Genomic DNA, 15,989 nt, shown 5'->3' with positions numbered 1-15,989 from the left:
ATCCTTCGCAGACCTCTGTCCTGCCCAGCATCTGCAATTTTCGTAATCCATCTAGTTCAGTTATTTCTATGTATTGACTTTGAAGCACATACTATGACAATATTAAAATAGAAAAGTTATCTAATCCTATCGAAAACATAGTGGAACTGTTGACATTCTTAAAACATTCCTACATTGTTTTCTTGGATTTGAACTGCAAAATATAATGCCAAACCAAAGATAGAACAGTTATTTTATTCAGTGTCAACAGTGTTCAAAATGCTTTGCATAGTAAGTTTATGTCTAAAGTTTAAGCAGGCACCCACATTATGCTAGACAAGACCTTACATCCCTGTCATGTTGAGGAGACAATAAAAGCAAAGATTAAATGGAAAACACGTCTTTGTACTAATTATAGATGGCTAGTATTTCTCAGGACGTGAGGGAAATAAACAAAAGTTCTTGGCTACTGGAAGCTGTGGGTGTATTGCTTTAAATCAGTAAATGTGGACAATTTACCTGCCTAACATGCCACATATCAGCATGAAAATATTTGTCAGAAATTGATGAATGAAACAAGAAGAATAATGAAGAAAAATGACAGTACACATACCCTCCAGAGAACAAAATAAACAATGTGAGTGTTTGGTAAATAAATCCCTGCAGAACTCTCAGAAATGACTTACTGATTAATTGAATCAATCCATCAACCTTTCGCGATGACATCAATTTGCAGTTGCTTCAGTGTTGTTCTTCTTCTACAGTTACTTCTTTAGATGCCTCCAAAATGTAGGATATGCTATAATATATCTATATGGAGCTATCATAAATTAATTGGTACTGTAGTGAGATATAATTGGCTGATTCTTTTCCTCAACTCTCATATGTACATGCTTAAAGTAACCATATCATTTTATAATTGTACTCCAAGTTCCCTTTTTTACCCCACCCTTCTCCTTTTCCTGAAGTTGTTTGGCACCCACTTTTCTGGTTAATCAAAATTTAACAGCAGAGTGGGACTTTGAGATCATATTTTTCTTTTTCTTTTTTTTTTTTTGGATTGAAATCGTCTCAAACTCTTTGTAGAAAGGACTGTCTTATTTACTGCGTTCACAGACTGCACCGTGCTTCTACATTCAGTAAGTACCAGAAATTGTAATTTTATTATACAGAGTGCCTATCCGAAAAATAAACACTCAGAGTTTGCATCTCTTGAGAGAATGGATAGGAAAAGCTGAGTAGAAAAGCGAAGAGGCTGTGTATGTGTTTTTCTATTCCCACCATGAAATATACTCAGATAACAGGTGTATATGTGTGTGTGTATGTATGTATGACTGAGAGAAGAAGTAAGCCAACATTTAGCATGAATGCACATAGATGCATGAATACTGAGAATCCCATATCAGTTAATGCAATTGCACATGCTTACATGTTCTCCTAGGAACAAAAAGTTCACCTGTGTGCATAGAAACCAACCATCCAAATGTTTGCAAAAGGAAGAAAAAAAGCCCTAGAGGAATTTTGAAGAGACTGTAATGTGAATCTGATTTAGTTAACATGTACACAAACACATTTTCTATGAATTTTCTTCTGGTTTAACTATGCCTTTCATAGCTCTGGATATTTATGACTCCCTTTGTACTTACTGAACTACAGCTTTAGCAAGTGTAATTGCACATTTGAAAATGATTCGTAACAGGGCTTGCTGTACCTCATGGCTTCTGTAACATGGCCAAGCTTTGCCATTCTGTTAAGTGTCTCATTGCTTCTGGGGCCTTGAGAATGTGTGTAACCTTTGTGCTTCAGAATCACAGAATCACAGAATGGTGGGGGTTGGAAGGGACCTCTGGAGATCATCTTGCCCAACCCCCCTGCTTGAGCAGGCACACCCAGAGCAGGGGGCACAGAAATGCATCCAGGCGGTTTTTGAATGTCTCCAGGGAGGGAGACTCCACAACATCTCTGGGCAGCCTGTTCCACTGCTCTGGCACCCTCACAGGAAGGAAAGTTTTTTTCTCATATTTAAGTGGAACTTCCTGTGTTCCGGCTTGTGCCCACTGCCCCTTGTCCTGTCGTTGGGCACTACTGAAAAAAGTCTAGTCCCATCGACCTGACACCCACCCTTTAGATATTTATAAGTATTGATAAGATCCGCCCTCAGTCTTCTCTTCTCCAGTCTTCCTCTTCTTCCAGTTTTGCACGTATCCACAGTGACACTGTCCTCCATGACTGTCATCACTGTCATTATGTGAAAAGTTTGAAACAACAGATGTAACAAAGAGCAGTATGTAATTTGGGGAGGGTATCTGGGGTATTTGTGTTCAGGCAGAGAGGGAGAGTGAGAATGGGACAAGAAGATGGTGACAGGGAGAAAGATATTAAATACATACGAAATACCATTCTGTGTGGCAGAATATGAGACTATTGAAGAGCACAAGCTGAATATGAACATGCTTCTTCACATTTAGCTCCATATAACTTATTTGGCTGTGGGACAAAGGCAAGGCTAGGAAAGTGGTTAAGTACCAGAGGGCAGCAAAGGTCCTCTTCCACTGGTGAATACATAAGTCTGGCTTTTGCACAGGAGATTTAATTCTGAATCAGAAATGACCACAAAAAAATTTTTTTTTAATTTCTCAGGTTTCACAGCGCTGCTACTGATCTAAAATATTAATCCCCAAGCTTCTGGAAGTCCCAAGAGCTAAGTCTCCTACTCAACAGAGAGCAGAAAAGATGATGTTTTGATAGGACCTGATGAAAAAACTCTTGAGTCATCTCGGCAGGATTTGGAAGATGCTTGTAAAAGACTTTATCTGTCTAGGTTTCTGAGAGATAAAGGAAAAGTACATTTTAAAAGACCCATCTTTCGTATATATGGGGAGATGCACAACAAATGCATGTATGATGCTACTTAAAACTCCACATTTGGTACAATATCTTTCTTTCTATCCCGCTCAGCTATGCAAGGCCACAACTCCAACTGGCTGCAATTGCTCCTCTTGGTGAAGGTCTGAACAGAGGGACTTGTCAGGATATGAGACCATGATGATTTTTCCAGTCCATGGCTGGGAACGAAGTGTATTAGTGACTACAGGAAATCTCTTTTACTGACTCGTTCTGTGTTGTGCCACTTCTACACATGAATGAGTAACTGCAGTCTAAAGGGCAGTTTCTTTTATGCATGGTAATTACATTTAATATTGCACACAGCTTGGAGCATGCTGATTAGCATAACAATCATCTACGTCTTTCTCCAAGGAGCAGTGGACACAGTGCTGTCTGCAGTATTTCTATGCATCAGTTCTTCAATAAAACTTGCCTCACCTTTAGTGTTTGTTGCCAATCCACATGCACTGGGAAGAAGCCAGATTCAGATTAGCTAGAAAACAAACTCAAAAAGTCTATCAATTTTGTCTCAGCTATGTTGAAGCGGATCATCAGTAGAAAGCAAGCAAGCAATACATACACATAGACTATTCATGGGTCTTTCCATCTTAGTGAGAAAAATAGTCTTGCATTGGAAAAGAAAAGAGAGGACTGGAAATGAAAATATTATAAGCTGGAAGGATTAATGGTGTGTGGACTTTTGCTTTGCCTACTATCAGTGTGCTCAAATATAGGGTTAGAGTGCAAGTGAACAAAACCTTCAGACACTGAGTTAGTAGCCACTCCTATCTGGACACATCCAGGGATCAATACATACTGCACCTAGCCATTGTCAAAATGCCGTACGGTAGTTGAGAGTTACAACCAGTATTTAAACTAAGCAAGTGGATCACAAATTCTTTTTCTTACCTGACTGAAAAGTAACACTTGCACTATAATTATAGCATAAAAAATGCTAATGACAATAATTAATGAACTCTTTTTCTAGGGAATGGTCGTAGGAGAGCATGACCGAGTGTCTTGAAATGTACACCGTTCTGCTCCACCTTTATTAAATGACCTCAGGCAAGCTGTCAATGTATGTGAGCTCTGTAAAGCTGTTGCCTAAGACAGGATTTCATCATTTCACTGTAGGGACAATGAACAGCGTATAAAAGAAAATTAATGCAGTGAAAATATCCATGTTACATAGCTCCCGCTTAACAAGGATTACTTTTGCAATGCTTAACACTCTTGGCAACTGTAAACCTATCATAGGCTTAAAATTCCTGATGAGTTGGCAACATCACGCACCCACCCCCCCACCCCCAGTTTTTTCCTAAGTGAAAAGTCTATTGCAGTCAGCCTTGTAAAAGAAACCCTTTAGTGTCAGTGATAATCAAAAAACCTGCTACCTATGACAGAGTTAAAATGGTGTCATGACCTGGCAATTTCTATTCAGTACTGTCACATCCACGCACTGCACAGATCAGGACTGCCATCATGTAAATGTAATAGGATACCTTATCCTGCATTGTTGCTCAGTTGGGAATAATAATTCTAAGTTTTCTGTAAGTTGTGAATAGCAGCAGGGGGCCATGAATAGCTTGGAAACCTATATTTTTTTCCATTTATTTTTTTTTAAATGCAAATTACACTAGTAAGTCAAAAAAATCACTTTTGTTAAAAATACATTCAGAATTAACAAATGCCAAAAAGAAAAGAAAAAAAAAAAAACACATTTGGATTGTATCTCTTGCCTTCTGAATATTTAAGTTTATAACAAAAGCCCAGCCTAGAAAAATAACATTCTTTACTGGATTTTGAGGAGGATACAGCTGTACAAATCAAAAATGTCATCCAGATATTCTCACATTACTGTGCTCTAAACTGCTTCCAGAGAGATCTGTCCACTAATCATCTAGTTTAGTAGTCAACAGTCCTAATTTCTTTTTAATGGTGGTGCTCTAACTGCAACTTAAGCAGGGTTATGAATACCAACATTATATAGATATGTATGTGTATATATATGTATACTGTGCGTATGTGAGTGTGTGTATATCTACTCTATATGTAATATATGAATATGCATTTATATTGTATATCCTTAATAGTTAGATGTGCTTCCTATTTCCTAAGCACTTTACAAACATTAACAATTCAGACCTCACAAAAAACCTGTGAGGCACATATTACTCCCGTTTTATAGATGGGAAGACTAAGACACAGAGAAATTAAGGCCAAAATTTTCTAAATTAAAATCAGGCCTAAAAGTTACATGTAGACACTTCATTAAATTGTCTGACTTCTAAAATTGCTAACTACCAGTAGCCACTGTTCTGTGGGAAATCACTGAAAGGTATGAAAAATTATCTTCTGAAAACTGGATTGCTGCTTATGTGCCTAAACTGGTTTCTTTTCACATTAAAAAAAAAGATTTTTATAGAAATATGATTTTGATTAACTGGTATCCAGGGAAAGCTAAAATACCCTGTTATGACATTTTCATTCCATTTAAACCTCTACATTGTGTTTAATACTATGCATCTGCTATATTTAATACTAAATAAAAGTAGAAACTTTAAAAATTTTTCAACTTACGGGAAATATCGGCCTGGCACTTGGAAGCTGCATGATTTTCCAGGGGGTGAAGAGCAGCTCTACCCAGAATGAACTCAGAATTTCAGGTACCCAAGTCTGAAAATTTAAACTTGAGATCCAAATCAGCAATGAATGCTTTATGGGATCAGGCCTAGGGGCTGTGCCCAATTCATGCAGGAAATCCCTAGCAGGATCTGGGGCTGGAGCCCTTGGCCCCCTGCATCAGATGCTTCCTGGGTTATGCAGCCCCTGTCAATAGCTATTCCTTGTGCATTTTATATACATAGACATACACACACACACACACTTACATATATATATATATGTATATATATATAAAAATCTCACTGAATAAATGCAAGTACAGTTCCTGAACATGTCCCGTATCTTGTTTTTCACTGGTGAATGCCTGTTCCTCTGTCATTGTCCAGAGTTGTTGCTTGTGACACTGTACATCCATGCAGACACAGCAAAGGGCACTGGTTGGTACAGGGATGGATGAGTGGCGTGAGCGCACAAGCTGTGGGAGCTCGGGAACTGTGCAGGCACAAGAGTTTAGCCAGCAAGGGAAAGGGAGTTGCTTTTCCAAGCAACGAGCCTTTCCAAGTGCTGACCTTCCCACTTGCCCTCAAACGCTACGTGGTCACCTCAGGTGTGGTAGGTGCGTGTGTTTGCCTATGCAAGGTCTGAGCAAAGAAACAATGACAATCCAAGTTTCTGGAAAGCAAAATATTGGGTTTTTCCTAATGAAAACCACCTAAGTGCTTGAAAATACAGATCAGATGTAGAACAAAACATATGTTCCTAGGAGTTCAGAGTATTTCATATACACATTGACCTACTAGCAAAATTCCCAAAGGCATCTTGTTGCCAACTACGTAACAGCACAGTTTTTTTTTCAGCCACAATAATACAGGAAGATAAAATACACGTTCTAACACACAACAGATCCCCCAAATATACCACAAAAAGTTCTCCAATATTTCTTCAACTCAACTAGTCCCTTCCCGCCCTCCCTAACTGAAACCAAAAGATAAAATAGATGGATCCCTTATGGTGCAATTAGAAAAAAAAGCTCACTTACAGAGAATTTTCAGTTGAAATTAGATATAAAAGAGTAAACGTAGCTAGTACATATTCAGTTGGCCTTTTTTGATAGAAACCTGCAGATGTCTCTGTAGTTAGTAAAAGACATTTAGAGATAGCTATAAAAGCACCTACAGTGTGACAAATAAAAACAGCGGGATTAAGAAGCACTGTTTCTGCTGCTTATTTCCAGTAGATTCAGTTATTAGTTTATGTTACCCCTTTCCCCACCCCAACCCCCAAAACGTCTCATTCCTTTTTTTTTTTTTTTAACCATTATAAACTGTTTGTTTCTTGACCACTGTGGAGCCTCAAAAGTAAAGCACTTCTCAGACAGCTGGCAGTTTTCTACTCGGTCGCTCTGGAGCCTTATTCCCTGACACGAAAACAAAACAAAACCAAACAAAAGAAAACCACTGACTTAGAAATCGTTCAGAATTAACAGCAGCATGTTGAGCCTGAAGGACGTTACTTCAGAAAGCTTGCACTTAGTTTCTCTGATGTGCAACGCAGTTGGGTTAAGGCAAGTATGAACTGTACAGCCTTCAGGGCAAACAACGCGCTGTCTATTGACTTCTGCTGCAAGGTCATCCCGGTATTTTCAGAGTTGTGTTGACTAAGGAGACTCGACACGGCCAGGAGTGTGGAGGGGGCTCCGAAAGCACCGAACTGGCTGGGTTCATGTCTTAATCCAGATGGGCCGTGCTGGCAGTGGCCAGGGTAGGGAAGAACCAGAAGATGGCACCAACGCCTCTGCTCTGGCCCTCTGGTGCTGGGAAGCAGAGGGTCCAAGGTGGGGGGCCAGGGCATCTCCCTTAATACCTGTTAGAAAGAGGGGCTGAAGGTGTCCATTGTTTTTTGTCTCACTGTTCAATCAGCTTTTTGTTGTTTTTTCTCTTTTTTTTTTTTTTTAACACAAAACCTGGATTTTTTTTGTTTTTGAAGAACCAGGGGGCCATCCTGAAAGTTTCTTTGACAGGTCCTCCAGCCCACGTTGAGTAATCCCCATGTTTACTTTGACCTAGAAGAAAGACAGAAAAAGAAAGATACATATAATTCACCACACACCCACTGCTCTCGTGCCCTTCTGCAAGCAAGTGTAAGCCATCACCAGTAACAGTTCAGCTGCACGTGGGATGAAGAGGACAGAAAGGCAAGGTGTTTGCTCAGGTGATTGCTTGGCTCTCTCTGGAACGTTGTCAGAGAAGTCAGCAGAGGTTTTCTAGACCATTCTAGGCAGAAGTGATATTTAATTATAGTCTTAACTATATATCCAGGAGTCAACTGGAAGATGACCCAACCTATGATAATCCATCAGAAATGTAGCTGTCTTTGTAAAAGCAAGAAGTGATGCAGTATGAGGACAGAAGGGCTGAATCGAAGGCACCTGAGAAAGTTGCCCAAGGCTTACTCGCAAAGCAGAGTGCATGTGCAAGTGTCACAGCCCCGTACACCTGAAGAGTCCTTTCCCAAACACATGTTTTCTAACTCCAGCTTTCAGTCTAAAACAGACAAGATGGTGTTGGTTGCTAGACAAGGCTTAGCTGGTAGTTTATTTAAATGAAATATTGCAGATAATGTCTGAATCCCACAAACATGAGGAGATAATAGCACAGCAGATTTGTACTGCGTGAACTTGCTGGGTTTCATATTGGTTATACTCTAGGTGCTGTTTCTGTCTTGTTTGTATTTCACTTATACTTCAAGTGAATAATTAAGTTGGTACCTTCAGTATGAGAAATCATCTAGACGAATAGCTACAGCTTTAGGCTAGGAGACCATGGCCAGCATAAAGCAGATGTAAATAGAACAGAGGGAAAACATGGGACCAGGTAGTAAGGCAAATACATTGACCACTCCTACCCCCTTCCATCCCTGAGTTATTGACTCAAATTTCCTCTGACATTCGGTGAAAGGTAGGATCCTATTATCCAGAAACTATCGTGCCTTCTGGTGAAAAGCAATGCCCACCTATAGTCCTGTGTAACAGAATACACATAAGTGGGTGTATATAATATATATATACACACACACACACATATATAAAGGGGTCTGTGTTTGTATAGGTGTGTTTCTATGCATATATAGTATGTATGTTTGTATATATATCTCTCTATAATGCAGAGTTTCTTAGACTTCACAGAATATGAGGAAAGCAAGCTTCACTTCAGGGCTGAACTGCTTTTGAGCAATTTCTCCAGTGCATTACGCATCAGCATCACACATGCATGATTTTTTTTTTTTTTTCTTCACTTATTTTCTTGATCAAACATGTTTATTGTGAAAAACATAAAGAAAAATCTCTCTCCCCTCCCTCTTTCCTCCTTTTTTTAGAGCAGTGATCATGCAGTGCAGTCTTGTTCCACAACCATGTGCATCAGAATCGGTGCCATGTTTAGTCACCTTCTTCGAGCAGAATTTTCTCTTGACAATTGATTTCCACCATCTTATTGTGTTGTTGTCCCATGGTCTGGGAATGAGCACTGGCATCTCCAGCACAGAACTCCAGGAAGCTGCTTTTTAGGACATCATCTGTGGCCACACTGCAAGGAAGTACATGAGGACCGGTTCTGTCCCATTCTGTTTAAAAAGCGTATTCATTTTGAAGGGACTGTCTAGGCTTCTTGGCTTGTACAGCATAGAGCACGCTGTTGGCACTTAAATAACAAAAAAAGCCATTTGTAACAAGTAGATAAACATCATGGTAAGAATTCTCCCCCAAAACATCAGTGTTTTATTTAAAACATAATTTAAATTGAATATATTTTTCTCTTTAAAAAAATAATCTAATTCAAATTCAATGTGAAATTGGGAAAGATTATAAGGAGAGTTGTGACTGGAATTCAAAGCCTAAAATGTAGAGGAAAGAAACAAAATGAGCCTGAATCTAATAGTTCTACACTATTTAAGGAAACAGTAGCCAGAGATAGTCACCTCAATTCACTATCTACAGATAATGCTTCCCCTTCATAAATCAAGATTTTTTTTTTCCTTAAGTATCCTGTTCATTTATGGTAGTTTTGCATAATAGATGAAATTCCACAGAAATGTACTGCGTGCATCTAAAATGATTAGAATGTTCTGGTAAGTAGAGCTTGATTTATATCACAAATAAAAAGTAATAATTCTGTAGTTAAAAAAGTCCTGACACGATAAAAATGTAAACATGAAGAGCCTGAATAAATCAATATCGTTATTTAATTGCATGTGTAAGTTTGTGTAGGTTCAGTATAACCTTCAAATTAGCAAAATGAAGTGCTAGCTTTAGCACACAGGAGGAAACTGGTTGCAAAACAGTGTGTCTTAACAGTTAGTAATTACTAAACCCAGCATTCCTTGAGGATAATATTTAAACTGTGCATGTATAAAACAGTTAAAATTGATTTAAAGCACTTGGATGTAAATCTGTCTGGCTTGAATTGAAATAAAAGTTTGTGTTGATAGAATTCTGTCATCACAATCCACTAAATCAATTCACATCAGCAAGCAGTATGTGGATGATGACTGAGAGCTACCACACAACACTCTAAGTTTTGTATATTTCTGTATATGAGTTGATCTGGTAAATATATGGGCATTCTCTGTACTTATTACTGAAATACATGTTGAAATTTGCATTTTGTCAGAATCTGTACTACCATTAGAAGCTGATATTATTTTGTTGATCTCTTCAAAGATGAAGCCATGTTCTCCTCCACTTTTGTAGCATGCCAAGCACACCCATAAGGTCTACCACACCACAGACAACAAAAAGAGGTGCTATTGTGCCTTTGGAGATACTTAGCAACAGATGGTTTAAAGACAACTATCTCCTATTTCTCTCATAAACCCAGAGCTCCACATGAGTTGTACCCAATGTGAGCATAAATAATAGAGGACGCAGAGGTGGCAACTAGCTTTCTTTATGTTTTCATGATCTTTTGCAGAAATTAAACAGGATGATGTTTAGTATATCCTCCCCTGCCTATGGATTCAAAGACATTTTGTAGCAGTTGTGGAAATAGCTATATGAATACAGTTATATGGATAAGTATGGGTATAATTGTATCCTGGATGAATATGATTATACCTTGAACAGTGGTGAGAATATGGAATGGACCCCATAAAGCAGAAGGTCTGGTCTATTCTATTCTATTCTATTCTATTCTATTCTATTCTATTCTATTCTATTCTATTCTATTCTATTCTATTCTCCTGTCCTCTCCTGTCCTCTGCCTTTCTAGTTTAAAGATTGTTATCTTTCAGTCATCCCCTAGAGATGCTGAGCATTGTAAAGTGCAGGTGACATTGACCAGAGAGCTGTGTAAAGTCCTGGTTTTTTTTTTTCTCCTTGAACACTATGGAGGCTAACAGTGACGTTTGGTCAAGAAGATCCCTAGGGAACCAAACCTTTCCTCCCAACAAATAAAGCTTTAAAACATTGAGTATGGCCTGCTGTTATCATACCAGTGTGTTTTGACTTCCAGTGTGTAATATTGTTGTAAATAGTGCTACAAGCAGATCAAACCTTGGCTTGATTAATTTGACATTCAAATTTGTCACTCAGTTACCTAATGGTCTGCCTACATTTACAGAGCAACTGCACTGTGAATACATATGCATGTGTTCCTGGTGTGCCTTAGCTATAAAAATAGAAAGGTATTACTAAATGCTGTAAAAGCCTCTTAAGGACAGACTGTAGCAATTCTAGAGAACCTTGTCACATACTGTGCAGTCAGAGAGAAACATGAAGTGTCTTTGTTTGACTGTGGCTGAGACATGGCAATACGTTTGTGGGTTGATTGGACAAAACATCAGCTTACACGCTGATTTGTGTCTCACTTCAGGCAGCAAAATCACCTATACTTCAGTGACAACACAGCATTGAAATAAGGTGGAACACAGTTTACATGGATTAAACATATATCTCTTTGTCTCAGCTACAAGCTTAAAAATATTGCCTTTTTTTTTTCTACAGGTCTAGCTTTCTTCCCAGTCAGTATGAAGATGCTCAGTAAATGCAATCTGCTGTTCTGGAAGAAACACTGGGAGTAGAAGAGGATGGGATAATATCTCAGCTAGAGGGCTCCATATGTTGATGACAAGGTATGGTATACTGAGAAAGAAATAGGATTAGAATTGTTATAAGTACCTATGAGCCACACATAATACTAGGAAGGAAACAGCATTTTCTAAATACGCAGCACTGTGCCAAAAGTGCAGGTGAAAAATCTTTACTTGAGCACAGACAGATGGGAAGCTGAAGTTAAGATGGCATTGGAGATATGCACTATTGTAATTTGAGATTATTAAAAAGCTCCTAGCAAAGCTCCCAAAGGGCCCAATCCTAAACAGTACCGCAGAATTGATTGTACCACTGATAAAGGGATAAATGCCAGTTCCATGCAAAAATCCTCTAATCCATTAGCAGACTTGCTTCCACTAATCAGAAGAAATGAAATTACATTCAAGGGTGAATGGAGTTGTATGTTGGGATGGATATTGTTTGCCTGTATTCAGTTCTTTCCCTTAAAAGAAATGTTCAGAAGAGAAACAAAGGAAAAAAGTAAATGTTGCCCCTTTGTGAGCTGCTCTGTGCTGTGCTTTTACCATATAGACCAGTGATGGTAAATAAAAAAAAAAACATTTCAAGAGGCTGCAGCAGTGAGGTAAGATTTATCTGGGCAGTCAGGACTGTTCTGAATTGCAGTTGGCATCACTACAAGAAATATTTGGGGACGATTATTCCTAGACTGGTCTGGATGGGTGTTCTCTCCAGTGTGAATGTAGTCCAGTTGTGTGTATGTGCTGAGATTTGATTACCCATTTAATCCCCAAACATATCAGGCCACACTTCTAGGCAGCGGATGGTGTTGTCACTCTTACTGGTTAGGTAGAATACTGTCTTCTGTTCAAGCTGGTTTTAAAAGCCATAAGTTGTTACTTTTTTTTTTTTTTTTTTGATGTGGAGTCTGGAAACGGTGTACAGAGGTGCCTCAGTGAACAGATGGGCTGGTAAGACAAGTGCTAAATGCATCCACTAAATTAACGAGTTACTGAACTTTTGACAAAACTTAACAAACCCCACTTTTTTGCAACCAAGTTTTGTCAAATTTGACTATTTTTTTGATAAAACAAATTCTCATTGCCTTTGAGTGGAAACTACTTGAATGAAAATGGGGGAAAATCATGTGAGAGCTGGGTGTTATTTAAACAACTCTGACACATTGTATCCTGCCATAAGAAATCATTATAATTCAACAGAGAAGTATTGTTGGTGCTTAAGTGTAGCATGAATTCAGTCTCTCAAAAAAGGCTTCTGCCTATTCTGAATTTTTAAGTCATGTCATCTTTCAGCTTAATGATCCTTTAATATCAGCTTGGCACTCTGCAGAATATCTCAAAAGTAAGGTACTTACATATACATGGGCTGTAGCTGTAAATGAGATGTCTTCTGTGGACCTTGGTAGCCATAAGAGTCAAATCCACCTATGAAATCAACTGAAAGGGGGAAAAATTTCTTTCATTAGCAACATATTTTCAGAAGTGATAGGCACTATCATTCAAGAGTCGCCCAGCACACGGATTACTTTTGGCTGGACCCCCAATAAGCTGTTAAAATTAGACCAGCTAATTGTGGAGATGCAGAAAAAGGGTAAAAAAATAGAGAAAGGCAAAGTCCCTTTTAAAAATTTAAATATAAAATTAATTTTAAAATCACAGAAAGACAGTGACAGTTTATAACAGCCATCTGTCTATCAGAAATAGCCACACATCTCTATTTTCAAGTAGACTACCTCACTGGAGTACAAAACAACATGCTCTTCAGATATTAGAAATGCTGAAACCCATTTATTTATTGGCATGAATGCATTGCATTGCTTCTGACTGTGATTACTGTGTCTGTCCTGCTGTCATACTGTGGTTCAGTGATGTAGAGGAGAGAGTACATTGATCCGACTCTGTCTTAGAGACAGAAGTTTCTCTGATTCCCTGCTTTGACATTTGGGTTGAAATGCACCAACAGAGGGTTGGAACAGTTTATCTGAGCTTCAGAGATGAGGCTTCACAGATCTAAGGAAACCAGCATTTCTCTCAAGGTGCTGGGGGTCTGCAGGAAGGTTGTAGTGTGGGAGTTATTTATCAATTCACACTCCATGTGAATTAATGCCAGTCCCCAATGGGCTTCTCATGTTTATTTTAAACAATTTCCAGGGCAATTCAATCTCATCTAAGAGTGACACCCCTGTTTCTCTGCTATAACACTTTCTTTACACAGGTAAAAGCACACCCTTTGCTTCTTTTGCACTAAGAGACCCAGCTATTGGCTTTTGGGGGTTATTTGTGGGCAGCTCTCATCCCTGAAATACTGTCTTTTACATAGCAGATGTGAATTTGACTTTACTGTGATAGAAAAGGGCCAAAGAGTTCAGGTATGGAAATGCATTTTTCACAGGTCCGGGCACTGCTACTGACAGACTGGCTCTGTGTACATTAAAAGGAAAAAAAAAAAAAAGGTTCTTAACATTCACATAAAAATCACAAAATGTAAATTTATAACCCTTGGTTTGAGAACTTTCACAGTGGTTGGAGTTCTTAAAAATTGAATTTATGAGGTTATTTTATACTAAAATACCCCTCAATGTGTGCACACTTATCAATGCAGTAACACACATTCCAGACGTGTTCCGAAATCAAATCCTTGTATCCTTCTGTCCACCAATTACTTTGCAAGCAAAGAGCCACCAAAACACTGGACTGGTATGGTATGTCTCCACTGCAAACACAGAGATGTTGAACCTGTCATCCACCTTCTTCCCTGGCAAGAATGGCCCCTGCAGAAATACTTTAGCTAATTCTGTGCTCTGTGGCAACATGACGTATACTCCTATCCCAGAATAATGTTTTACTAAATTAATCCCTGACACCTCTAATGAAGGAGGTTCTATAATCTCTCTGTGTTGCCTTTCCCTGTACCTAACTTCCTAATGTCTAATTTAAATGTAATTTCCTGCAAATTAAGTACTTTTCTACATTTTGGCCTTTTTCTCCCTATGGATATTAAGATAAATGAGCCATTTTTTCTTTGATAACTGCTTTTAAGCATTTTCAAAAAGTATTTTCATGCTATCCATCTTTTGCTGATTTAAGCACACCTAGTTCTTTCAAATTTTTCTCATGGACCACGTTTTCCAAGCCTCTAAATTTCCAAACCTGAATATACTTCGGTATGCTTATGGTTTCCTTATTGTGTGGTGCACAAACCAGGACTAACTGGAACAACTGCCAGGTAGGTTTTCTGTACATTGTCTGGAATAACATGGGGAGTGGTTTTCTTGTTTGTATTTTTTTTTCTTTTTTCAACAGTGTCATACAAACACTTAACAAACAGGTCTTTATTTTTATATTTTGACACTAACTGTAGTCTAGCCAAGTAGTCCATACTTTATATGAAGACACTTGTCTGTATTGAATTTCATCTTCTTGGTTTCAAGCCACTTCTCAAGATCATTTTGAATTCTAATCCTATCTTCACAAGGGCTCATACCCCTTCCAGTCTGGTTTAGCTGAAATTTTTACAAATGTTCTCTCCTCTATCATCTTTGCTGTTAGCAAAAATAATGAAGAGATTTATTTCCCTAGCTGAGATCCCAGTGGGATCCCATCTGAAATGTCAACCCAGCTGATTGATAACTAAATTTCAAATAGGGTTTTAAACAATTCTGCTCACAACCTATGATGACTGCATCTGGACGGTGCTTCCCTGGCCCACTTACAAACCTTTCATTGGGTCAAAATATTGCTAAAATCAAGATAAATGTAATTTTTTCCTTCCTACTTACTCACTGTCTGTAACCATCAGAATATTACCATGTGATCATGTCTTTGGAAGCATACTAAGTTTATAGGCACAGAATGAAGAATTCACTATAGGAATATTGTTGAGTGAAGTGCTAGGCTGGGAGGAAACAAAAACCCTCTTATTCAAATACAAAGATTGGAGCAAAAAGGTTGGCCATGTCTTTGTTGTAGCTTTGGTTTATTGTTCTTTTGCCCAGTTTTCCTTTTTCTCTCACTCTTGACTTCTGACAAAAACAAGTCAGAAAATGCATGTGTTGGACTGAGTGTCTCACTGGTGTCAACCCATGTCACTTTATGGATGTTGCTTATATGCATTTGTCCAGCTTTGCATTTCTTGTGCAATTCCCAAGACTTTTCAAGCAACCAGTAAACCAGAAACTGTTTTGCAGTTGTGAGGTAAAAGGTCTTAAGAGTGATTTTAAGGCTGTTTTCAGAAACCTAAACCAGCATGTTAAGAAACAGATTTCTTTGAGTAAAATGAGTTTGTGTGGGCATGGAAGAAAGATGCATGACAGATATCTCTGCATGCATTGTGTCTTTGCCCTGTTGCACAGAGTAAACACAGAGCGTTAACAAGCCAGATTGTCAAGTGACAAACAAGACAAGCTTGCAGACAC

The 15,989-nt window shown here is 38.5% G+C and overlaps 1 protein-coding gene across 2 annotated transcripts in view; it reads right to left on the bottom strand.

Annotated features, from left to right (window-relative positions):
- Window positions 1–4,462: 4,462 nt before the first annotated feature.
- The window catches only part of NKAIN2 (sodium/potassium transporting ATPase interacting 2), a 557,051-nt gene continuing 545,524 nt past the window's right edge, over window positions 4,463–15,989 (bottom strand). The window contains exons 6-8 of one of the 2 annotated variants that reach the window (XR_012659647.1): window positions 12,930–13,011; window positions 8,935–9,188; window positions 4,463–7,552 (exon numbers count right to left, since the gene is read on the bottom strand). Coding sequence is in view for 1 of the 2 variants with exons in the window: in XM_075087553.1 (XP_074943654.1) it covers window positions 7,543–7,552; window positions 12,930–13,011 (92 nt within the window). In the remaining variant the exon portion in view is untranslated. The remainder of the gene's footprint in view (window positions 7,553–8,934; window positions 9,189–12,929; window positions 13,012–15,989) is intronic. The other variant, XM_075087553.1, reaches the window with a different exon arrangement.

This window comes from Phalacrocorax aristotelis, chromosome 3 (assembly GCF_949628215.1).
Source record: "Phalacrocorax aristotelis chromosome 3, bGulAri2.1, whole genome shotgun sequence".
Classification (NCBI taxonomy): Eukaryota; Metazoa; Chordata; class Aves; order Suliformes; family Phalacrocoracidae; genus Phalacrocorax; species Phalacrocorax aristotelis.
The sequence above is the reverse complement of the archived record's forward strand: the minus strand, read 5'-3'. Positions and strand labels throughout refer to the sequence as shown.